The 26191-nt window shown below is 47.8% G+C and overlaps 1 protein-coding gene across 1 annotated transcript in view; it reads left to right on the plus strand.

The window, feature by feature from the left end:
* Positions 1-24555, plus strand: part of EDNRA (endothelin receptor type A) — a 46129-nt gene extending 21574 nt beyond the window's left edge. Inside the window, exons 3-7 of the mRNA XM_009896745.2 lie at positions 5272-5470; positions 13170-13322; positions 19330-19463; positions 20697-20805; positions 23455-24555. Coding sequence (XP_009895047.1) covers positions 5272-5470; positions 13170-13322; positions 19330-19463; positions 20697-20805; positions 23455-23595 — 736 coding nt within the window. The 3' untranslated portion in view covers positions 23596-24555. The remainder of the gene's footprint in view (positions 1-5271; positions 5471-13169; positions 13323-19329; positions 19464-20696; positions 20806-23454) is intronic.
* Positions 24556-26191: the final 1636 nt, after the last annotated feature.

Genomic DNA, 26191 nt, shown 5'->3' on the forward strand with positions numbered 1-26191 from the left:
GGCTGGAAACAAACAGAAAAAGGAAAGAAAAAGGAAACAAACAGACAAAGAAAAAAGACAAAGGGGGAAAAAAAGGCAAATTAAGACAAAAGAGAGGCACACAGATTCCAGATTGGAGAATTAAATGCAGTGCAGGATGCAAGTCTTTGCTGTCAGTTCCCTGGCAGACATCCTCTGTTTTGCAAGCATGAGGGAAATAAACTCTGCAGTATTTTCCCACTCCTAATTATGCAAGGTCTTTGGCTAGACAAGAGTCCTATACATTAAGTAACTCATGGAACACCCACTTGAAAAATTCTAACCACCACCTATTTTTTCAAGCCACTCTTCCAGCTGGGAACAAAGAGACTAATTCCAGGTTAATATGCAGCCAGTAAATTCTGGTCTCATTTCTGAGCTGCCTATGCTGTAGCTGAAGCCATTCACGACATTCTTCGGGCAGCAGTTCCTTACCTGACAGTTCATGGAGTTGTGAGCTGGGAAAAAAATGGAATTGCTAGTAAAATACACAGAGGACTCAAATCCTCACTGCTGTGCATGCTGACCTTTGTGTGTGCCAGGGAGATGGAGCTTGGACAGAACAGGTGCAAAAATGCAAGCGAGGAAAGAACTGGGATAGAACAGACAGAAGCATGGATTAGGAACTGGTTACAACTTAGAGTCCAAAGAGTGGTGGTCAATAGTGCCAAGTCCAGCTGGAGAGCTGTAACCAGTGGAGTCCCCCAGGGATCAGTGCTGGGTCCAGTCCTGTTCAACACCTTCATCAATGATCCTGATGAGGGAACAGACAGACAAGAGTCTGTTCAGCAAGTTGGCGGGTGATACCAAACTGGGAGGCTTGGCTGAGACACCTGAAGGCTGTGAGGCCATTCAGATACTTGGACAGACTGAGAGCTGGGCAGAAAGGAACCTGATGAGGTTCAACAAGGGTAAATGTAGAGTCCTGCATCTGGGAAGAAAGAATAAAATGCACCAGGACAGGTTGGGAGGTGATCTGCTGAAGAGCAGCCCTGTCGAGAAGGACCTGGGAGTGCTGGAGGATAACAAGTTCTGCATGGGACAGCAATGTGCCCTGGGGGCCAAGAGGAACAATGAGATCCAGGGGGGCATTAAGAGGAGTGTGGCCAGCAAATCCAGGGAGGTTCTCCTCCCCCTCTACTCTGCCCTGGTGAGACCTCACCTGGAATATCACATCCAGTTCTGGGCTTCCCAGTTCAAGAGGGACAGGGATCTGCTGGAGAGAGTCCAAGGGAGGCCTATGAGGATGGTGAAGGGACTGGAGCACTGTCTGGTGAGGAGAGGCTGAGAGCCCTGGGGGTGTTTAGTCTGGAGAAGACTGAGAGGGGATTTAATAAATGTTCATAAATCTCTGAGGGCTGGGGGTCAACAGGGAGGGGACAGGCTCTGCTCACTTGCACCCTGGCATAGGACCAGGGGCAATGGGTATAAACTATAGCAAAGGAGGTTCCACCTCAACATGAGGAGGAACTTCCCTCACTGTGAGGCTCACAGAGTACTGGAGCAGGCTGCCCAGAGAGGTTGTGGAGTCTCCTTCTCTGGAGCCTTTCAAGCCCCATCTGGATGCATTCCTGTGTGACCTGTGCTGGATTCTGTGGTCCTGCTCTGGCAGGGGGGTTGGACACAATGATCTTCAGAGGTCCCTTCCAGCCCCTAACATCCTGTGAGCCTGTGAATACACGTGCATTTTGCAAGGGTATAGACTCGATTAGATCAGAACCAAACACTAATAAAGGGGGCAAAATAATTAAAAGTTATCATAGGACTCCCAGAAACTACAAGCAAACCACTAGAGAACAAATTCACTGATAAACCATGAGAGAAGTGAGGGAATTTGCATTCTTCTTTTCCCACAGTGCCTGGGGAAGAGATTTCAGAAGTGTGCACAGAGGTAATTTGTTTGTACACATCACAGGGGCAGAAGCATTAGCAAAGTAATCCTTGGTTCCTTTGCTTATTGAACTGTCTCTCCATGCTTGCACAGGCTCTGTACAACCAGATTGCCCAGAGAGGTTGTGGAGTCTCCTCTGGAGAATTTCCAGCCCTTTCTGGATGTGTTTCTGTGCAACCTGCACTAGATTCTATGGTCCTGCTCTGGCAGGTCCCTTCCAACCCCTCCTGTCCTGTGATCCTGTGATAAGTAGATCACAAATGATTTAAATTGATACTCAAATGTTAAAACAAATAAATATGTGAGAGAAGCTATGATGCTGAATGGTCCTTTCCCAGTTACCTCAGTACAGTTTGTTTCAGTGCTCAGGGAATTTCCATCTCACACCCCTCCTCCCCACTGAGTGAACCACTGCCTCCCCTCCTTGCTGATATTCTTTAAAGATAAGGATGTCTTTAGAAGATGTTTTTAGCCTCTATTTGCAAGTCCAAAAGGTACTTTGCTTTAGCATGTTCAGAATCATTGCTCTTATCTTCCTGGTAAAATGCTGTGCTGAGAACCTAGCCATACTACACCTGTGCCTGTGCTGTGTATGGTGTTGCTAGAGATACCAAAGCAAATGCTTCCAATCTGTTCACTGCAAGGATGGCACACAAGGCTCTGGCTCCTGCCATGACACATCCATGGAGCACTCCAGTTCCATGTGGAAAGGGTGTTATTCTTTTGGAGAAGTGACACAAGCAGCTTAGAAACTGTTCTGTCACCAAGGCCAGAAAGTTCTAGAGGAGGCACTTCAGATTATTACAAGGTCAAGAGGAATATTTGCTCTTTCCATAAGTTTTTAGACAGCTGGCTGGTGGGAAATGCTGAGTAACTCATTTACTGCAGCTACTGCCAGGCAGCAGGGAAGTCTGCTCCTGTAAGTTGTAGCTGTGGGCTGCTCTCTGCTCTGCCTTGTATGCCTACCAGTCTTCTCCAAATAATTTTTGAACCTTTTGACCAAAGATGACAAATGTTGAGGTCTCAAAGCTAAAAGGGCCTTATAAGTTCCTTGAAAAGTGGCAGACAAGTAGAGGGGAAAGACCCTCTTGGTTCCCCAGCTGGGGGCAGGGCTGCAGCCAGGTAAAATATCCTCCAGCACTGAAGGGAAAGAGATTCTATGAATCAGAACTTTTGCAGTTGGAAAAGACCTTTAAGATCATCAAGTCCAAGCATTCTCTAACTCTGCCTAGTCTGGTGCTAAACCGTGTCCTTCAGCAACACATCTATGAAGGTCTTTTCCAACCTATTCTATTCTACTTCCATTCTATTCCATTCCATTCCATTCCATTCCATTCTATTCCATTCCATTCCATTCTATTCTATTCTATTCTATTCTATTCTATTCTATTCTATTCTATTCTATTCTATTCTATTCTATTCCATTGTATTCCATTGTATTCCATTCCATCCTATTCCATTCTATTCTATTCTATTCTATTCCATTCCATTCCATTCTATTCCATTCTATTCTATTCCATTCCATTCTATTCCATTCCATTCCATTTTATTCCATTCCATCCTATTCCATCCTATTCCATTCTATTCCATTCCATTCCATTCCATTCCATTCCATTCCATTCTATTCTATTCTATTCTATTCTATTCTATTCTATTCTATTCTATTCCATTCCATTCCATTCCATTCCATTCTATTCTATTCTATTCTATTCCATTCCATTCCGTTCCATTCTATTCCATTCCATTCTATTCCGTTCCATTCCGTTCCATTCCATTCTATTCCGTTCCATTCCGTTCCATTCTATTCTATTCTATTCTATTCTATTCTATTCTATTCTATTCTATTCTATTCTATTCTATTCTATGCTATGCTATTCTATTCCATTCCATTCTATTCCATTCCATTCCGTTCCATTCTATTCCATTCCATTCTATTCTATTCCGTTCCATTCCGTTCCATTCTATTCTATTCCATTCTATTCTATTCCATTCATTCCATTCCATTCCATTCCATTCCATTCCATTCCATTCCATTCCATTCCATTCCATTCCATTCCATTCCATTCCATTCCAGAAAGTAAAGAGAGGGAGAAGGAAAAGGAAGAAGTGTTTGAGACCTTTTAAACTCTGTTTTTAGCAAGATTACAGCTGAGGCAATTGCAAAAGGAAAGCAGGTTTCAATAATTCCACTTGTTAGAGATAAGGGGGGAGGGGGGGGATTGGGAATAAGCTTGGTTTGGCATTTACAGACAGCTTAGCCATGCACTTCAGTTTGTCATCAGAAATGGGATGCAGAGGCTGAGATAGCTGCCAGACAGCCCCAGGCAGCAGGCAGTTGTAGTCTGAGGCAAATACAGAGGATGCTGCACTGAGTAGTGTAAACAGAGCAAACACCTTTTCATTCCACACAGAGGGGGTTGACAACCTCACTGCTGTTAGAGCTGAGGTAGCTGAAGGAGGGCAGCTGCTTTGTAACTATTAGAATGTGCCTGGAAGATTGTTTTTCCTTCTGTCATGTCAGGTGTAGTTTACCCTCAAAACCCTTGCCTGTTTTAGCTAGAAATCATTAGTGCAATCCACACAGCAGAACTGCACACAATCCTGGCCAGCAGGAGCAGGGAAGTATTCTGCCCTGAGCTCAGCATTAGTTAGGCTGCACCTTGAGTCCTGTGTCCAGTCCTGGGCTCCTCAGTTTAGGAAAGATGTTGAGAAGCTGGAAGGTGTCCAGAGAAGGGCAACAAAACTGGGGAGGGGTTTGGAGCACAGCCCTGTGAGGAGAGGCTGAGGGAGCTGAGGTTTCTTAGCCTGGAGAAGAGGAGGCTCGGGGGAAACCTTATTGCTGTCTACAACTCCCTGAAGGGAGGTTGTAGCCAGGTGGGGGTTGGTCTCTTCTACCAGGCACCCAGTGGCAGAACAAGAGGACACAGTCTCAAGCTGTGCCAGGGGAGGTTTAGGCTGGAGGTTAGGAAGAAGTTCTTCATAGAAAGAGAGATTGCCCATTGGAATGGGCTGCCTATTCCATCACTGGAAGTGTTTAAAAAGAGCCTGGAAGAGGCACTTAGTGCCATGATTCAGTTGATTAGATGGTGTTGGATGACAGGTTGGACTTGATGACCTCTGAGGTCTTTTCCAACCTGGTTAACTCTGTATTCTGTATTCAGAAGAGGTGCAGCCAGCTCTTGACCTTTCACCCCTCGGTGGGCTCTGCTGTGTCCCAGGTGGATTGATAGCTGCCAGAGCCTGTGGTACAGACCTCAAAACCCAGCAATACAAGCCTAAGGTGCCAGCTTTAGGATTCTGCTAACCTATGAGACTGCATTGAAGGGAGAATCTGAAGGCCAGGGACTGTCTGTCTCTTTCAGGTACAGAGCAGTTGCCTCCTGGAGCCGTGTGCAGGGCATTGGAATCCCAAAGATCACAGCTATTGAAATTTTCTCCATTTGGCTCCTGTCCTTCATCCTGGCTATTCCAGAAGCAATTGGCTTTGCTGTGGTCCGGTTCAGGTACAAAGATGAAGACTATGTCACCTGCATGCTCAACCCAACAAACAATTTTATGCTGGTGAGTAGCTTCTTTTCTTCTCCTGTGGGAATCCACAGCATACAGGTTAGACAAGATACTGCATAATCCTACTCTCTCTTCATCCACTGAAGTGCCAAATGTATTCTAATGTATACTGGTGCAGAGGATCCTACGTTTACTCTACCCTTCCTGTCTCAACTTGCAGCCAAAAAAATACTAAATGGAACTTCAGAATAGTTTCATTTCTTCACTACTGAGGATTCTCAGCTCAGAAATGGGCAATTCAGGCTTGCTTTATGTACAGTCAAGAGCTGGATCAGGGTAGCCAGAGTGTTGGGAAGTATTGTGTTTCCAGGTGTATCACCTTGGAGCTTGCAACTGTCAAACCCCATGATTGGTCACCACGATGCATTCATTAGCCAACTCTTTTGGCAGAAAAGTTGGGACCCTGCTCTAATGCAACTTTTCCTTTCTCTGAGCACTGACAAAATCAAACAGGGACCAACCACCCCTTTGTTTACCAGAAATGATGGCTACAAACCTGATAGAATCACATCTCCAACTTGGGCACTTGCAGCTGTCATCTAGAGACAGCAACTTGAGAGTAAGGGAAGTGCCTGAGACACACCAGGCATCTTTGGCACTTCTCACAACCCTCATCCTCTGCAGCTTAACAGTTGCCAGTCCCCACAGTCTATTGTTCAAAACAGATGGGCAGAGTCCAAGGGCAGGAGATTGAACACATCTAAGTGCCAGGTTCTACACATTGGCCACAGCAACCCAATGCAGTGCTACAGGCTGGGGACAGAGTGGCTGAGAGCAGCCAGGCAGAGAGGGACCTGGGGGTGCTGGTTGATGGTAGGCTGAACATGAGCCAGCAGTGTGCCCAGGTGGCCAAGAAGGCCAATGGTATCCTGGCCTGCATCAGGAAGAGTGTGGCCAGCAGGAACAGGGAGGTTATTCTGCCCTGTACTCAGCTCTGGTTAGGCCACACCTTGAGTCCTGTGTCCAGTTCTGGGCCCCTCAGTTTAGGAAAGATGTTGAGATGCTGGAAGGTGTCCAGAGAAGGGCAACAAAGCTGGCAGCCGTGTGAGGTGAGGCTGAGGGAGCTGGGGTTGCTTAGCCTGGAGAAGAGGAGGCTCAGGGGAGACCTTCTTGCTGTCTACAACTCCCTGAAGGGAGGTTGTAACCAGGTGGGGGTTGGTCTCTTCTCCCAGGCAACCATTGGCAGAACAAGAGAACACAGTCTCAAGCTGTGCCAGGGAAGGTTTAGGCTGGAGGTTAGGAAGAAGTTCCTCACAGAAAGAGAGATTGGCCATTGGGATGTGCTGCCCAGGGAGGTGGTGGAGTCACCATCACTGGAAGTGTTTAAAAAGAGCCTGGATGAGGCACTTGGTGCCATGTTGATTAGATGGTGCTGGGTGATAGGATAGACTCTATGATCTCAAAGGTCTTTTCCAACCTGGTTAATTCTATTCCTATTCTATTCTATTCTATTCTATTCTATTCTATTCTATTCTATTCTATTCTAGAGTTAGTAAATCTTTACTGCATAGGGGATTAGGGATCTTCTACCTGTCTTTACACAGAGAAAAGGGGAAAGTGGAATCTTAATTCCTCCTTTGTGAGCCCAAAGAAGGGCAGGGCACCCTTCACCCTCTAATAAATAAATCAGAGTAATATTCTGTGCAGGTAGACAGTGCAAGGTCATAAGTCTGGAGGAACCTCTGTATGGTTTTCCAGACCAATATTTTTCATGACAGAGTGCAAGCTTCCCTTTTTTTGACTGGCTGGCACTTCCCCAGAACATGGCTTGGGCTAGAATTGGAAAGAACAGGTGGAAATGGAGCCAGGAAATCAAAAGTGGGGATGGTTAGTGGTTTTCAGAAGGACAGCCCCAACTTTGGGAGCATTACACAGACTGTAAGGACGGCAGAAAGAGCCAGAGAAAAATGGCAAGAGAAGACAAAAGGAATTCTCTAATGCAAATAATTAATGGAGGTGAAGACTGAGTAGAATTGCCCAGGACTTACTACACTTTTGTGTCTAAACCCTACAGACTGCATGATTGCAGTTACAGGACTGCCCTTTTCTAATGGCTGTTCTTCTCCACAAATGTGCCTTGACAATCGTAATTTCCTTCCTCCCTGAGAAAAAAAGTGGGTTTCTTTTCCCTCTTCTCAAAGACACTACAGTTCAGGCCTTCCCCAGACATGTTGCCTTGAATGTGTGTTGTTGTTCTAGTCTTAATGTGGTAAAGCAGAATAATTTGTGGATGGGGGTCCTGGTGGATGGGAGGTTGACCATGAGCCAGCAATGTGCTCCTGTGGCCAGGAAGGCCACTGGCATCCTGGGGTGGATTAGAAGGGCTGTGGTTAGTGGGTCAAGAGAGGTTCTCCTCCCCTTCTACTCTGCCATAGTAAGGCCTCATCTGGAATATTGTGTCCAGTTCTGGGCCCCTCAGTTCAAGAGGGACAGGGAGCTACTAGAGAGAGTCCAGCACAGAGCCACAAAGATGATTAGGGGAGGGGAACATCCTTAGGAGGAGAGGCTGAGGGAGCTGAGGGCTCTGTAGCTTGGAGAAGAGGAGCCTGAGAGGTGACCTCATTCACGTTGATAAAGGTGTGTAGGGTGAGGGCCAAGAGGATGGAGCCAGGTTCTGCTGGGTGATGCCCAATGCCAGCACAAGGGGCAATGGTGGAAGCTGAGGCATAGGAAGTTCCATGTGAACTTCCATGAGGAAGATTTTTTTCCATGTGAGGGTGATGGAACACTGGGACAGGCTGCCAGGGGGGTTGTGGAGTCTCTCTCTCTGGAGATATTCAAGACCCACCTGGATGTGTTCCTGTGTGACCTGGTATAGGTGACCCTGCTCTGGCAGGGGGGGTTGGACTGGATGAGCTTCCAAGGTCCCTTCCAGCCCCTAACATTCTGTGATTCTGTTGATTTGGGTCTATTAGTAGGAATTACTATCTTTTTCTTGCTCAGCATTATTCAAAAGCTCCAAATTTCCCCACCCCCCACCCCCACCCCAGTTTGATTTCCAAGGAAACAAGCCAGCATTTACATTTGGGCTGAGAGTAACTGTTGGATGTGTGTCAGTCAAAACAGGGAGAGGTGTTTCAGTGCATTGCATGCAAGTACAAACATGAGAGTAAAATGGAAATACCATTTCAACCTTAACTACAGTATTTACTACCACATACACCACAACAAAGAATTAACTAAGTGTTGGGAAGGGTTTCTCCTTGACTTTTGTTTTGAGCAGGAGCTTTATTCCTCTTTAGAGCCAGCCTTGAAAGATTCATGCTAGACCATGATTCCCAAGAGGCTGAGTGCACCAGGAAACTTGTTTAAAATGCACATTTCCTGTAGAAAAGTGATTCCATGTGGGCTTTCAAGACAAACAAAAGAATGTCTACTTCTCTTAAATCAACCCAATTTGGGGCTTTGATGTAAGCTTTGTGAAACCCAGATTCCACAATTAATCACTTACAGACATTTTTCATGTAGGTTTTTGGAGCTCTAACCCAGCCAAGTCCTCACCCAGAGCTGATGCCTTGCTCAGGATTGTGACACAGAGCTCTTCTGTGCCCCTTTGCTTGGTACAAAGCTGGCAGGCTGACGTGGCAGAAAGCTTGCCTTGTAAATCTAGTGGGGAGTCACACAGTACACATTTTGTCATGTGCTGCCCAGTAAATATGATTGCAGCCTGACTTGGAGGAATTGGCTATGGAAAAGGCAATTGTCTCCATGCATTTGCAATCCTTTTCTCTGCAGAAGGAGTGGCAATTCGATTTCCCCTCGGTGCAAACTCTTTAAGCAGGAGGCATATTGTTTTCTGGGTTTAAGATGGCAGAAGCTGTGTTTCCCAGTGGAGGAAATTCTGCCCCCCCAAGGAAAAGGGCAGCTGTGCAGCAGAGCAGAGCCCCTCCTCACACAGAGAGGGAGAAGGAAGCACAGCCTAACATTCCCACATCAACACAATTCAAACCGACCTGTGGGGTGAGGCTGTGGTCTAGATACCAGCAGCAGACTCTAAATCAGCAAGCTCTGCAAGCAGCTGTTTTAGGCCAGAGAGAGAAATCCAAAGCATTCCCTTTTCCTTAGTAAATTGTAGAATCACAGAATTGTCAGGGTAGGAAGGGACCTCAAGGATCAGCCAGTTCCAACCCCCCTGCCATGGCCAGGGACACCTCACACTACAGCAGGTTGCTCACAGCCACATCCAGCCTGGCTGCACACACCTCCAGGGATGAGGCTTCCACCACCTCCCTGGGCAACCTGTTCCAGGCTCTCACCACCCTCATGGGGAACAACTTCTTCCTAACATCCAATCTGAATCTACCCAATTCTAGTTTTTCTCCATTCCCCCCCAGTCCCATCATTACCTGACACCCTCTAAAGTCCCTCCCCAGCTTTCTTGTAGGCCCCCATAAGCTTCTGGAAGGCCACAATGAGGCCTCTAGTGTAACTAAAGTGGATTCTCAAACGAACAGGATTAAACACGAGTCAATCAGTTGCAATTTATTTCTCCCTTCATCATTCAGAGTTTAGCTCTCCTCAGCCTGAAATGCAAACATGCTGTCCAAAGTTGGCCTTTGTCAAGCAGGATTCATGTAACCCCCAGCTCCTAGCACTGTGGTGTGGGAACTGTGATGTTACAAGGGCACATCCGCCAGGAATAAACAAGCCTGGGGGAAGATTATGAGAAAGAAGGTTCCCTTTAGCACACATCCATCCCAGTGACTAAAAGCCCAGAGACAGGAAGTGTTTAAAATGTCATCTCTCAGGGCACACTTTTGGCTGAGCACCCAAGTGACAACCCCCCAAGATGCAATCTTTTCTTGGCTCTGGAGGAACCAGCTGCAGAAGAGGGTCATCTAAAACGCTTCGTCCAGCGCAGTTTTCAGTGTAATACACAAATACCTTCGCTTCAGCCACAGCCCTAAATCCCAGCCAAGGCTTAAAATCAGGCAGCAAAACACTGCTGCTTTGTTGTTGTGGACTTCCAGTGTCTGAAGGGGGCCTACAAGAAGGCTGGGGAAGGACAAACACACTGGAGGGAAGGGATGCCATCCAGAGGGACCTGGACAGGCTGGAGAGGTGGGCACAAGCCAACCTCAGGAGGTTCAACAAGACCAAGGGCACGGTTCTGCATCTGGGTTGAGGAAATCCCAGGCACAAATCCAGGCTGGGCAGGGACTGGCTGGAAAGCAGCCCTGAGGAGAGAGACTTGGGGGTGCTGGTGGACAAGAAGCTCAACAGGAGCTCTTAGTGTGCACTTGCAGCCCAGAAGGCAAATCAGATCCTGGGCAGCATCAAGTGAAGTGTGGCCAGCAGGGCAAGGGAGGTGATTCTCCCCCTCTACTCAGCTCTGGGGAGACCCCACCTGGAGCACTATGTCCAGTTCTGGAGCCTCTGTTAGAGGAAGGATCTGGAGGTGCTGGAGTGTGTCCAGGGAAGGGTCATGAGGATGATCAGAAGGCTGGAGCTGCTCTGCTCTGAGGACAGACTGAAAGAGTTGGGGCTGTTCAGTCTGGGGAAGAGAAGGCTCTGAGGAGACCTAATTGTGGCCTTCCAGTATCTGAAGGGAGCCTAGAAGAAGGCTGGGGAGGGACTGCTCAGGCTCTCAGGTAGTGATAGAACTAGGGTGAATGGAATGAAGCTGGAGGTGGGGAGATTGAGGCTGGAGGTGAGGAGGAAGTTCTTCCCCATGAGAGTGGTGAAGCCCTGGAATGGGTTGTCCAGGGAGGTGGTTGAGGCCCCATCCCTGGAGGTGTTTAAGCGCAGGCTGGATGAGGCTCTGGCCAGCCTGATCTAGTGTGAGGTGTCCCTGCCCATGGCAGGGGGGTTGGAACTAGATGATCCTTGTGGTCCCTTCCAACCCTGACTGATACTATGATACTATACTATGATATTATTAAGGCCCTTCATGCCCTGTCACAAGAAGGGTGAAAGGCAGGCAAAGGGTTAAAAGGAAGTGCACCACTAGAAGCCACTTAAGCTTTGCATATATCAGGCAAACACTTCTGAAGTGGCTCCTATCTGCCCAGGACATAAGCAAACCAGCTATCAATCTATGCCCTGACAGCCAAAGGTGATTAAACTCACAAGGCATTTTGAATTTTCCTTTTTTGGATTCAGGAGGGAAGCCATGGAGGTAAGTGCCATTTCCCAGGGCAGGCTTTTAGCATGATTTGTTATCTCCAGCTGACACTGCCTACAGTTTGGCCTGGCTTTTTCCTGAAAGTGGATTCCAGTTTTCATGGATGAGGGTAAAGGTTCAGAAAATACAACCTAAATGCCCTTAACTTCTACCCAAGTCAGACTGCAACACAGTTCTGCCAGCACATCCAGAGAGGTGATTCTGCCACTTTGCTCTGGTGAGACCTCACCTGGAGCACTGTGCACAGATCTGGAGCCCCCAGTATAGGAAGGACATGGACCTGATGGAGAGGGTCCAGAGGAGGGCCACAAAAATGAACAGGGGTTTGGAGCACCTCTGCTACAAGGACAGGCTAAAGGAGCTGGGGGTGTTCAGCCTGGAGTAGAGAAGGCCCCAGGGAGACCTAATAGCAGCCTGGCAGTACCTGAAGGGGCTACAAGAAGGATGGAGAGAGACTGTTTGCAAAGGCCTGCAGGGACAGGAGAAGGGGCAATGGCTTCAAACTAGAGAAGAGCAGACTTAGATTGGATATCAGGAAGAAGTTCTTTACTATGAGGGTGGTGGAACAAATTGCCCAGGTTGAGGCCCCATCCTTAGAGATATTCAAGGTGAGGCTCAACGAGGCTCTGGGCAGCCTGATCTAGTTGGGGATGTCCCTGCTGACTGTGGGGAATAGAAGAATAGAATAGGATAGGATAGGATAGGATAGGATAGGATAGGATAGGATAGGATAGGATAGGATAGGATAGGATAGGATAGAATGGAATGGAATGGAATGGAATGGAATGGAATAGAATAGAATAGAATAGAATAGAATAGAATAGAATAGAATAGAATAGAATAGAATAGAATAGAATAGAATAGAATAGAATAGACCAGGTTGGAAGAGACCTTTGAGATCATCCAGTCCAACCTATCACCCAGCACCATCTGATCAACTAAACCATGGCACCAAGCACCCCATCAAGTAAGTTGAACTGGATGACCTTTGGAGGTCCCTTCCAGCCAGGGTCACTCTATGATTCTACACAGGCAGACTATCTGTGAGGTAAAATAAATGTTTACAATGTCATAATTCATAGATCCACAGAATGGTTTGGGTTGGAAGCCACCTCAAAGATCATCCAGTTCCAACCTCCCTGCCATGGGCAGAGATACCTCCCACCAGCCCAGGTTCCTCAAGGCTTCATCCAACTTGACCTTGAACAGCTGCAGACAGGAGGCATCCACAACCTCCCTGGGCAACCTGTTCCAGTGTCTCCCCACCCTCACTGGAAAGAATTTGTTCCTAATCTCCAGTCTAAATCTGCCCTCCTCAAGCTTTAAGCCATGCTCTCTCGTCCTATCACTACAAGCCCTTGTAGAAAGTCCCTTCCCAGCTGTCTTGTAGGCCCCTTTCAGGTACTGGAAGGCCTCTACAAGGTCTCCCTGGAGCCTTCTATTCTCCTTGGTGGTCCCAAACCAGATCAGCAACAAGAGAGCTCAGTTCATTTGTGTCGTCGTGCTTTACAGTGAACCATAAGAAACATCTTCTCTTTTGTTTTTGTCTTCATTTCTCCTCCTCTACAGTTTTACAAGGATGCCAAGGACTGGTGGCTGTTTGGCTTCTATTTCTGCATGCCCCTGGCCTGCACTGCCATCTTTTACACGCTGATGACCTGCGAAATGTTAAACCGGAGAAACAGCAACTTGAGAATCGCTCTCAGTGAACACCTCAAGCAGGTAAACATTTAGGAACAGCAATGCTCTTCTCTCTTTGGGTCACCAAACGGGATGGCATTCAACAAGTCCAAGTGCTGGGTGCTGCACTTTGGCCACAGCAACCCCATGCAGAGCTACAGGCTGGGGGCAGAGTGGCTGAGAGCTGCCAAACAGAGAGGGACCTGGGGGTGCTGATTGACAGCCGCCTAAGCATGAGCCAGCAGTGTGCCCAGGTGGCCAAGAAGGCCAAGGGCATCCTGGCCTGCATTAGGAATAGTGTGGCCAGCAGGAGCAGGGAAGTCATTGTGCCCCTGTACACTGCACTGGTTAGGCCACACCTTGAGTATTATGTCCAGTTCTGGCCCCCTCACTTTAGGAAGGACATTGAGAGACTTCAAGGTGTCCAGAGAAGGGCAATGAGGCTGGGGAGAGGCCTCGAGCACAGCCCTGTGAGGAGAGGCTGAGGAAGGTGGGATTGTTCAGCCTGGAGAAGAGGAGGCTCAGGGGAGACCTCATTGCTCTCTACAACTACCTGAAAGGTGGTTGTAGCCAGGGAGGGGTTGGTCTCTTCTCTCTGCCAACCAGCACCAGAACAAGGGGGTACAGTCTTAAGCTGCACCAGGGGAAGTTTAGGCTGGAGGTGAGGAGAAAGTTCTTCACTGAGAGAGTCATTCATCACTGGAATGTGCTGCCCAGGGAGGTGGTGGAGTCCCCATCCCTGGAGGTGGTGAAGAGGGGATTGCATGTGGCACTTGGAGCCATGGTTTAGTCATGAGGTCTGTGGTGCCAGGTTGGACTTGATGATCTTTGAGGTCTCTTCCAACCTTGTGATTCTGTGATACTGTGATACCTTAGACATGTGTGAGAGTTTTAGGCTGTGCCTACGAGAATTTCCCACAGATCTTGAACAGAAAGTTGCAGGATGGAGATAAACTTCCATTGGATGCGAAAGGGAAAATAATGATAAGGTCTAAATAGTCCCAGTTGGTCTGGAAAACTAACATGAAGTTGGTTGTGTGAAGTAACTCTCTTTCTTTTCAGCTTCTTTGCTCTAGTTGGTGCTTCTGCTAGCTTGCTGACCTTGGCTGCATCTCTTTGTTGTGGCTAAGTGCTAAGAATGGAATGGAATGGAATGGAATGGAATAGAATAGAATAGAATAGAATAGAATAGAATAGAATAGAATAGAAAAGAAATAGAATTAACCAGGTTGGAGAAGACACCCAACACCATCTAATCAACTAAACCATGGCACTGAGTGCCTCATCCAGGCTCTTTTTAAACACCTCCAGGGATGGGGACTCCACCACCTCCCTGAGCAGCACATTCCAATGGCCAATCTCTCTTGCTGTGAAGAACTCCTTCCTAACATCCAGCCTAAACCTCCCCTAGCACAGCTTGAGACTGTGTCCTCTTGTTCTGCCACTGGTTACCTGGGAGAAGAGACCAACCCCCAGCTGGCTACAACCTCCCTGCAGGGAGTTGGAGAGAGCAAGAAGGTCTCCCCTGAGCCTCCTCTTCTGCAGGCTAAGCAACCCCAGCTCCCTCAGCCTCTCCTCACAGGGCTGTGCTCCGGACCCTTCTCCAGCTTTGTTGCCCTTCTCTGGACACCTTCCAGCAAGTCAACATCTTTCCTAAACTGAGGGGCCCAGAACTGGATAACTAATAAACTATTCTCTGCTTTGTCTCTTTCTCCTGCTCTTTCTCTTTCTCATGTCCTGTGTACAGAGGGAGGGAAAGGAGCAGGGAGGGGGAAGCTGTTAGTAACCCCCTGGTTTTGTCCTGGGGGAGGGGTTCTTGTGTTGTTTATAGACAGTAAATCTAGGCAAATGCTGTATATTTTGTACATATCCATCACATTTCGTATTTCTAGATTGTAGTTTTGCTTGTAAATATAGCTTCATTTACTTCCATCTGAGCTAGTCTGGCAATCTTATGGGTTTCTTTCTGGGGGGGAGGAGGCAATTTCAACCCACCACAAAATGTTTCAAAATGCAGCCAGCAAATGACAGAAAGGGAAAGGAGGTTATTGATATAGGCTGGGCAGCAACTGGCTTGAGAGCAGCCCTGAAGAAAAGGACATGGTGGTGCTGGTGGATGAGAAGCTCAACAGGAGCCACCAGTGTGTACTTGCAGCCCAGAGAGCCAAGCAGAGCCTGGGCTGCAGCAAGAGAAGTGTGGCCAGCAGGGCCAGGGAGGGGATTCTCCCCACCTTCTCACTCTGGTGAGACCCCACCTGGAACACTATGTCCAGTTCTGGAGCCTCTGTTAGAGGAAGGATCTGGAGGTGCTGGAATGTATCCAGGGAAGGGTCATGAGGATGATCAGAGGGCTGGAGCTGCTCTGCTCTGAGGACAAACTGAGAGAGTTGGGGCTGTTCAGTCTGGAGAGCTCCCAGAAGACCTTCTTGTGGTCTTCCAGGATCTGAAGGGGGCTACAAGAAAGCTGGGGAGGGACTTTTGAGGGTGTCAGGGAGTGATAGGATTGGGGGGGATGCAAAAAAAACTAGAAATGGGTAGATTCAGATTGGATGTGAGGAAGAAGTTGTTCCCCATGAGGGTGGTGAGAGACTGGCACAGGTTGTCCAGGGAGGTGGTGGAAGCCTCATCCCTGGGTGTTTTGAAGGCCAGGCTGGATGTGGCTGTGAGCAACCTGCTGTAGTGTGAGGTGTTCCTGGCCATGGCAGAGAGGTTGGAACTGGCTGATCCTTGAGGTCCCTTCCAACCCTAACAATTTTATGACCCTGTGATGATGTTAAGCTATTCAGCCAAACTCAGAACACAAGAGGAAACCATAGCACAAGGAGGCTTTGAAGACAGCCTGCTCAGGAAACGAGCCAGCTTCTTTCTTGTCTGAAGTATGCATGACAGTTGTGCTTCCCTGCTCTTTAACCTCCAAGCACCGCTAGCTAAATGCTTTGAAACTGAACTACAAAGATTTGCCAAAACCATGCTTCTTTTTCTTCCTAAAGATCCAGCTCCGTGGGTCCTTCCCTGCTTTTGGCACACTTTGATATGCAACTTTCAGTTTCATACAGGAAGCACTTGTAGAATAACCTGGGTTAGATCAGAGTGGATTTAATATTGTATCTTTTTACTTTCCTGGGGTTATTGCATGGTTTGCTGCTCCACTGCTGTGGGTGCTTTCAAAAGGGCAGCAGGAGAACAGCACAAACAAGTGATCACAGAGCAAAGCCACTCGCACAGCTGTCAGATCTCCCTTCCCTGTTTTTGCATGCACTGTCTGATGTTTAATTCCTAACTGAAACGTTAAAAAACAATCTGTGGCTTTGCCCCTGTGTTAATGGCAGCCCCTCAAACCCCACTCTTCCTTTCAAATTCTGCAAATGCTGCAAATGCTGCATTCTACAGCAAGTCCCCTCCGCAGCACAGTGACTTCTCACAGAGGTTCCTCCTCTGCCGGTTCATTCCAGAGCAGGGCAGGGTGGAAAACCCTCTCCTTGTCCAGATCCTCCACTTTTTCCCCTCATCAAGTCCCAGGGCCTCCAATGCAGTCTGCCTAGGGCCATGCACAAACCACTCCACCCCTTAGAGCTGGAATGATAAGTACAGGGTGGGGGAATCCACCCTCCAGCTTCTCCATCCTGATGTGCACTGCCCAGCAAGCTACTCAAACTGGGTGCTGGAGGATGACTTTCTGGCACAATTTCCAAATGCTTGCTTCCTTCCTTCCTTCCTCCTTCCTTCCCTCCCTCCTTCCCTCCTTCCTTCCATTTCTCCCTTCCTCCCTTTCTCACTCCCTTCTTTCCTCCCTCCCTTTCTCCCTTCCTCCCTTCCCTCCCCTCCCCTCCCCTCCCCTTCCCTTCCATCCCCTCCCCTCCCCTCCCCTTCCCTTCCCTCCCCTCCTTCCTTCCTCCCTTCCTTCCTCCCTCCCTTTCCTTCCTTCCTCCCTTCTTCCCTCCCTCCCTTTCTCCCTCCCTCCCTTTCTCCCTTCCTCCCTTTCTCCCTTCCTCCTTCCCTCTCTTTCTCCCTTCTTCTCTTCCACCCTTCTTCCCTCCCTTCCTTCTTCCCTTCCTTCCTCCCTCCCTCCCTCACTCCTTTCCTCCCTCCCTCCTTTCCCGCCCTCACTTCCTCCCTTCCTCCCCTCCCTCCCTCCAGCCTTCCCCACATTAATTTCCAGGCATGATCCTTTTTGTGTCCTGATGAAGACTGCTCTTATAAGAAAGAGGAAACCATACCAGTCACACTCCAAGCCTAACAAGATTTAATCTCTCCACACATTTGACTGTTTCATGACAGAGCCTTGCAGTGCTTGTTAGTGTCACAGTCCAGTGGCACTTTGAGAAGTGGCTATTCTCACCCCTCTGTCTGCTTCTCCTTATCACATGCCTACCAAACCCCACTGGTATGGGGTCAAAAAATCCACCAAAACATCTGTAAATCTCGAGAGCCACATCAAATATCCATTAAACTGAAAGGACTTCCTGCCTAAGCATTATGAGATCAAGCTGCAATACAGACATCTCCAAAACCTTGTTTGCAGAGCACCTATTCACTTAAGAACATCAACATCACAGAGCAAGGACCTCACAGCAAAATAACTCTGCTCTGCAGTAGCCCTTTATGTCCAGGCTGCATATTAAATACATAATGATAGACCAGAGAGAACCTGACATCTTGATTCATAGAATCATAGAATCAATAAGGTTGGAAGAGACCTCAAAGACCATCAAGTCCAGCCTGTCACCCAACACCTCATGATTACTAAACCATGGCACCAAGTGCCACATCCAATCCCCTCTTGAACACCTCCAGGGATGGGAACTCCACCACCTCCCTGGGCAGCCCATTCCAACAGCTAACAACTCTCTCTGGGAAGGATTGTGATTAGGTACCACAGTGGCTGAAAGGAACTTTTACTGCCAGCTGACTTTGGTGCCTTAGGTTTACAGATTGTCCCACATCAGGAATGTGGTTTATCAAGAAAGTGTGATCCCAGTTCCCAAGTTTTTCTGGCAGATAATGCATGTTTCTGAAGAAAGGAGTTTATCTAAGGGAGTGTCAGAAACAAATCCAGCATGCAGGAATAACAAGGCCCTGGTGAGGCCACACCTGGAACATTGCATTTTGGACAGAGATCTACTCAAGAGAGTCCAAGGGAGGTGTACAAGGATGATGAAGGAACTGGAGCACTGCCTGATGAGGAGAGGCTGAGAGCCCTGGGGCTGTTTAGTCTGGAGAAGAGAAGACTGAGAGGGGACTTAATAAATGTTTAGAACTATCTGAGGGCTGGGGGTCAAGAAGGAGGAGACAGGCTCTGCTCAGTTGCACCTTGGGATAGGGCAAGGGGCAGTGAATATAAACTATGCCACAGGAGGTTCCACCTCAACATGAGGAGGAACTTCTGTGAGGCTCACAGAGCACTGGAGCAGGCTGCCCAGAGAGGTTGTGGAGTCTTCTTCTCTGGAGACTTTCAAGACCCATCTGGATGTATTCCTGTGTGACCTGTGCTGGATTCTATGGTCCTGCTCTGGCAGGGGGGGTTGGACTCAATGATCTCTGGAGGTCCTTTCCAACCCCTAACATCCTGTGATCCTGTGGGAAAGTAATTGGGTTCAGGAAAGCCCAGCAGTGGATTTTCCTTGGCTAACATCTACAGTATCCTGGCAATGTGTTCCAGCAGCTGCTCCAGTCTCAGTGATGGGCAGGTTCTGCTGAGAATGACACATTACAAAAGAAGAGAAGAAGAAGAAGAACTAAAACCCAAACAAAACAGTTCAGGGACATCAGGAAGCCTGGAAGCTGCACTTTGGGAATCCTTGCCTGCTTTCATAGAATCAATAAGGTTGGAAAAGACCTCAAAGATCATCAAGTCCAACCTGTCACCCAACACCTCATGACTATTAAACCATGGCACCAAGCGCCACATCCAATCCCCTCTTGAACACCTCCAGGGATGGGGACTCCACCTTTATCCAGGTTTCTTTGCTGACCACATCACTATGCTACAATCACCAAGCAGCATGAATGAGGCTCTCAGGTGACAGTTACCCTTCCTTCTCTTTTGCAGAGACGAGAAGTTGCCAAGACAGTTTTCTGCTTAGTAGTGATTTTTGCTCTTTGCTGGTTCCCTCTCCACCTGAGCCGAATCCTGAAGAAAATGGTTTACAACGAGAGAGACCCCGGCAGATGTGAACTGCTCAGGTACTTCAGTTTCTGTCTCAATCACTCTTTAATGCTACTTAAAAAAAGAAAAGAAAATAAAAAAGAAAAGGAAAAAAAGGACTGCCAGGCACTTGGGAGTTGATGTGAGAAATGTCACGGTGGTGTTTGCAGAGCAAACGTTATGTTACGGCTTTCCGGCTCTGCCCATTTTCAGGGGGTTCAGTTTTGAAGGGGTTGCAGCAGAAGGCTGTGCTGCCAGGCAGCCAGACTTAGGCTGAGAGTTGGGCAGGGAGAAACTGAACGAGGCTCAAGAAGGGCAAGGGGAGAGGCTTGTACCTGGGAAAGATCAGCCCCATGGAGCAGTGCAGGTTGGGGACTGACCTGCTGGAGAGAAGCGAAGGGGAAAAGGACCTGAGGGTCCTGGTGGATGGGAGGTTGACCATGAGCCAGCAATGTGCTCTGGTGGCCAAGAAGGCCAAGGGCATCCTGAAGTGGATTAGAAGGGCTGAGGTTAGTAGGTTGAGAGAGGTTCTCCTCCCCTTCTACTCTGCCCTAGTGAGGCAACATCTGGAATATCATGTCCAGTTCTGGGCCTCGCAGTTCAAGAAGGACCTCAGGGAACTGCTTGAGAGAGTCCAGCACAGAGCCACAAAGATGATCAAGGGAGTGGAACATCTTCCTTAAAGGAGAGCCTGAGGGAGCTGAGGGCTCTGAAGCTTGGAGAGGAGGACCCTGAGAGGTGACCTCGTTCATGTTGATAAAGATATGCAGGGTGAGTGCCCAGAGGCTGGAGCCAGGCTCTGCTGGGTGATGCCCAATGCCAGCACAAGGGGCAGTGGTGGAAGCTGAGGCAGAGGAAGTGCCATGCAAACATGGGGAAAAGTTTTTTTCCCTGTGAGGTGACAGAACACTGGAACAGGCTGCCCAGGGGCTTGTGGAGTATGCCTCTCTGGAGATATTCAAGACCCACCTGGATGTGTTCCTGGGTGATCCTTCTCTGGCAGGGGGATTGGACTGGCTGAGCTCTCGAGGTCCCTTCTGGTCCCTAGCATTCTGTGGTTTCAATAAGTGTTGTCTGCCAGCATTCCTCTGACTTTTGTGCACTTCTGTGAGATGGGTTATTATACACCTGGCACAGTGTGTGGCACACCTGGGAGTTAGGAAAGGGAGAACTTGTGCTGGTGACAGAAGAGACTGTAACCACAGAGAGCAGGGCTGCTTCTACAGCATATGAACAGTTTCAATGCATTGCTTTCTCTTCTGCTGCCCTAGTTTCCTGCTGCCACTGGATTATATCAGCATCAACCTGGCCACCATGAACTCTTGTATAAACCCAATAGCTCTGTATTTTGTGAGCAAGAAGTTCAAGAATTGTTTCCAGGTAAGATCTTCTCTGTCAGGTTTTATGCCCAGTTAATGAACTGTGTTAAACCTCTTAGCTGTTACCTATTTTTAGCAGCTGGGGGGAAAAAAAAAAGGAATGAAAGATTCTAACCTGCCTGGCTCACCAGCTAGCAGCTCACATAGCTCACATTCCAAACTGGAAGTGGCACTATCCCCTTTATCTGAAATGCTAAACCAGTAAGTAAGGTTGACACAGTCCTGATGTGTAAACATGTAAGCTGAGACAGACATGCTCGTGCAAGTGCTGCTTATCTGCATGTGACATGGACATGAAATTTGGTTGCTCTTTCCCACTCCAGATGAAGACAAAGAACACATACATGGGACCCCAAGCTGCCTGCACTTCAGCAGTCCCCTTGAATGACTAAAACTTTCAGGCTTGAAAACCAAGGCAGGCACCTGAGTTGGCTTTGGCATTTATATTTGCCTGATGGCTTTTGCCTGCATTTTTCCAGTTCCTACACATGGAAGCACATTTTCAGACTAGAATAGTTTCCATGTGACACTGGGCCTCTTCAGGCATGGTTTAATGGCCACAGTGGTCTTAATTTGATGGTTGGTCTTTTCCAGCCAAAACAATTCTATCTCTAGTGTGGGGTGTCCCTGCCCATGGCAGGGGGGTTGGAACTAGCTGATCCTTGTGGTCCCTTCCAACCCTGACTGATACTATGGTACTATTCTATGTTTCACCTAATAAAGGCAATACAGGATGAAAGAAAATCATAGAATCAACCAGGTTGGAAAAGACCTCAGAGATCACCAACTTCAACCTATTACCTAACCCCTCATGACTAACTAAACCATGGCTTCAAGTGCCACATACAATCCCTTTTTGAACACCTCCAGGGATGGGGACTCCACCACCTCATTCCAGTGGCAAATTACTCTTTCTGGGAAGAACTTTCTCCTCACCTTGAGCCTAAACTTCCCCTGGCACAGCTTGACACTGTGTCCCCTCATTCTGTTGCTGCTTGCCTAGGAGCAGAGACCAAGTCCCACCTGGCTACAACCTCCTTTCAGGTAGCTGTAGAGAGCAATGATGTCTCCCCTGTGCCTCCTCTTCTCCAGGCTAAACACCCCCAGATCCCTCAGCCTCTCCTCACAGGTCTGTGTTCCAAACCCCTCCCCAGCCTCATTGCCCATCTCTGGACATGTTCAAGTGTCTCAATGTCCTTCTTAAACTGAGGAGCCCAGAACTGGACACAGGACTCAAGGTGTGGCCTAACACAGCCACCCCTAGATAAGTAGTCCATATAACTTGAGTCTGGCTTTACCTCTCTGCAACATTCCCTTCTCTCTGAGCAGTCATGGATCTACTGCTGTTACTGCCATTGCCTCCCTGAGGCCCCAACTCTTCCCCCTAAAGCAGAATTAGGCAGTACTTTTTTTCTTGTGAAGGGAGGGGAGATGAAGAATCCTTTCTCCTCCTTCCAGAAGAGACAGCTGAATCTACCTGCCTGGGAAGAACCTGGGAGTGTGATCCTCAAGAACCTGCCATTCCTGTGAAAGATTCTTCACCTCAATATATTCCTTGTCCCTTTTCCCTAAATGATTTTATCTTCTTCCAAGATGTGTGAAGAAACCCAAGACAGAGGCTGAGGAACTTCCCTCTTTTCCCCTCCACGCTAAGCAACATTCTGATCCCCAAGTATGAAGTGCAGAGAGAGGAAAAAAAGCAACAACCCAACTCTCACTTTATGTATCTGGTTCTGTCAGGTCTCAATCTATTTCCTTGGTCAAACAACATTTCCCTTCTGATACTGTGAAAGTTTTTCTTAGATAAGAGGCACAGGCTGAGCCTGATTTTCTATGCTTGTGATACTTAACCACAGGAATTGTTTATATCCTAGGATAAAATATTTGCCCAAGTGCAGTTATCACTTGCAGTGCAGCTAGAATAGTGTGGCCAGCAGGAGCAGGGAGGTCATTCTGCCCCTGTACTCAGCACTGGTTAGGCCACACCTTGTGTACTGTGTCCAGTTCTGGGCCCCTCAGTTTAAGAAGGACATCGAGACACTTGAAGGTGTCCAGAGAAGGGCAATGAGGCTGGGGAGAGGCCTTGAGCACAGCCCTGTGAGGAGAGGCTGAGGGAGCTGGGATTGTTCAGCCTGGAGAAGAGGAGGCTCAGGGGAGACCTCATTGCTCTCTACAACTCCCTGAAGGATGGCTGTAGCCAGGAGGGAGTTGGACTCTTCTCTCAAGCAACCAGCACCAGAACAAGAGGACACATTCTTAAGCTGTGCCAGGGGAAGTTTAGGCTGGAGGTGAGGAGAAAGTTCTTCACTGTGAGAGTCATTCACCATTCGAATGTGCTGCCCAGGCAGGTGGTGGAGTCCCCATCCCTGGAGGTGTTCAAGAGGAGACTGGATGTGGCACTTGGAGCCATGGTTTAGTCATGAGGTCTGTGGTGACAGGTTGGACTTGATGATCTTTGAGGTCTCTTCCAACCTTGGTGATTCTGTGATACTGTGATGTCACTCCCCTCAGCCAGAATTGTTTGGATAGTTCTAACTGACAAAAATAAAACACCAGGGTTGGCAATCTGCATAGAATTGAGAGATTTGTGTGAATGGGGGCTTTTTCTTCTCTGATTCATGTATTTGTTTGCTTATTGATTTATTTCCAGTCCTGCCTTTGCTGCTGCTGCTCCCAGTCTAAGAGTCTAGTGACTTCAGTGCCCATGAATGGAACAAGCATCCAGTGGAAAAATCAAGAACTAAACAACCACAACACAGATCGAAGCAGCCATAAAGACAGCATAAACTGAAAAGTGAGGACTCTGATACCACCTCAGAATCAAAAGGAGGAAGAAAAAAGTCACAACAAAGCTATTTCAACAGGAAGCCCAGTGACTGTGCCAGAATCAGTTCAGAGCTGTGCACCCTTGTGCCTAATTCTAGAGGTGACTGAGCAGATTGACTGATGCTAACTGTGATGTTCTGTGAACTGAGATGCACTGGATGGTAACTCTGCCTCTGCAAGTGAGATGGATGGGATTGTGACACCAAAGAACTGACCTGAACTGCACAGGTGGTTTGCTCTTCTGAACCAAGCAGGAACTGTCCAGTGTCTGTGACTGGTACAATATAATCTTATTACCTGATTATCACCTAGAATTAATCACTCTAGAGTCTTTCAGAAGATATCAACATGGAATCTCTCTGTGACTGTATTTCCTCTCTGCCCATTTGTCTTTTAACTCTTTATTTGTGCAGTGGATATATCCCATACACCAGTATGTTTTGCATGTTGTTGTTGTTGTTGTTGTTCAGGTTTTTACATTGGAAAAGACTTTGGTCCACACCAGTATTTTATTTACTTGCATTGCAGTGGGTCAGGACATGAACTGGGCAGTTCACATTTGTAGCACTTCAGTACTCAAAAATAGGAAGAGACCATTTAAAGCAGCGTCAACATTTGGCACTTAAACACAGATGAATACCAAAAGAAAAGGGGGGGAGAAAAGGTATTAATAATGCAGTACTCTACTGTGTTATTTATTCTAATGCTTTGTACAAAGTAAGCATAATAAACATATTCTATATCAGCAAAGAAAGAATGAGAGATGCCCACAGAGGGGCACCTTAACGATGTGTTGTCAATTAACCTGCCATGTTAATTCTTAAACTATAGGAATCTATTAATCTATTTAGGCTATAGCTGTGTGAAATGAAGAGTGGCAAGGAGGATCAGTGGAACACAGTGGAACATCACTAAAGCTGTCCCAAGAGTTCAGAGAAGGTGGCTGTTATCACAGCAGCTACGCACAGCGTTTACCTACACGTTGTGAACGTGAAGTTACAGTGGATGCAGGACTGGGCAAGTCCAACCCAGCTTACAGAGCTCTTTGCCTTCCTCTCCCAACATTCAAAGGTCTTAATGGGGTTTAATAGATGACCAACATTGTTAACCATGCAAATGCTATGAAAATATAGACAGAATACTGATTGCAAACCACTGATTGACTTCTTTGTTTGATCCAGCATGGTTGCACCGCAAGGGATTTGGTTCTTACAGTTGTACACAGGGAGATCACAGAGGCACAGAAACATTCAGGTTGGAAAAGACCCTCAGGATCACCAAGTCCAACCATTAACCCTGCTCTACAAGGTTCAACCCTAAACCATATCTCCAAGCACCACATCCAAATGACCTTTAAACACATCCAGAGTTGGTGACTCCACCACCTCCCTGGGCAGCACATTCCAATGCCTGACCACTCTTGCTGGGAAAAATGTTTCCTAATGTCCAGTCTAAACCTCCCCAATGGCAGCTTGAGGCTGCTCCTTCTTGTTCTATCACTAACTTCCTGTGAGGAGAGACCAGTATCAGCCCCTCTGCAACATCCTTTCAGGTACTCGTAGACAGCAATGAGGTCTCCCCTCAGCATCCTCTTTTTCAACCTAACCATCCCCAGCTCCTTCAGTCTCTACTCATCAGATTTATTCTCCAGGCCCTTCACAGCTTCCTTGCCCTCCTCTGCAGTGGCTCCAGCACCTCCACATCTCTCTGGTATTGAGGTGCCCAAAACTGGACACAATACTCAAGGTGTGGCCTCACCAGAGCCAAGTACCAGGGGCCAGTCACCTCCCTGCTCCTGCTGGACACAGCATTTCTAATCCCAGCCAGGATGCCATTGGCTTTCTTGGCCAGCTGGGCACACCACTGGCTCCTATTCAGCTGCTTATCCATTAGAACCCCCAGGTCCCTTTCTGCCAGCAGCTTTCCAGCCACACTGCCCCAAGCCTGGAGCATTGCTTGGGGTTGTTGTGACCCAAGTGCAGGCATTTGGCCTTGTTGAAGCTCATAATGTTATGTTCAGTCACAGTTAGACTTGATGTTCAAAAGGTCTTTTCCAACCAGGTGATTCTATGATTCCTTGTTTGGCTCCAAAAACTTTCAATAAGCCTTTCACTGAGCAGTGGAAAACTAGCAGTGTGGTGTCATATATAATATGCCTCATGCACAAATCTGCTAGGGAAGCTGGAGCATCTCTGCTGCTGGGCTAAGGAGCAGCAATTAAAATTCCACCCCTTTATAAACATCCGTGAACGTTCCAGGGAAAGACATCATCCTGCATGTTTGCCTTCCCCAGGTCAAAATGCTAGTGCCTACAGTGACTTCTGCTGCACAAGTGCCCCAAATGTTTACATTCACACAAACCTTCTAAAGCATATTAAAACCAAAAAAAGAAGTCCTTGAAATGGGTGGATGTGGTTTTTGTGTGTGTGTGTGTGTGTGCTTTCCTCCCCCGTGACACACATGCGTGGTGTAAATACCTGCAGCCTTGTGCTCACCTCTACACAAACCTCAGTACAGTCCTCTGACAGGGCTCTGCAGGAGTGCTCAAGAGCATGGTATTG

This window comes from Dryobates pubescens, chromosome 24, assembly GCF_014839835.1.
Source record: "Dryobates pubescens isolate bDryPub1 chromosome 24, bDryPub1.pri, whole genome shotgun sequence".
In the NCBI taxonomy this organism is placed as follows: domain Eukaryota; kingdom Metazoa; phylum Chordata; class Aves; order Piciformes; family Picidae; genus Dryobates; species Dryobates pubescens.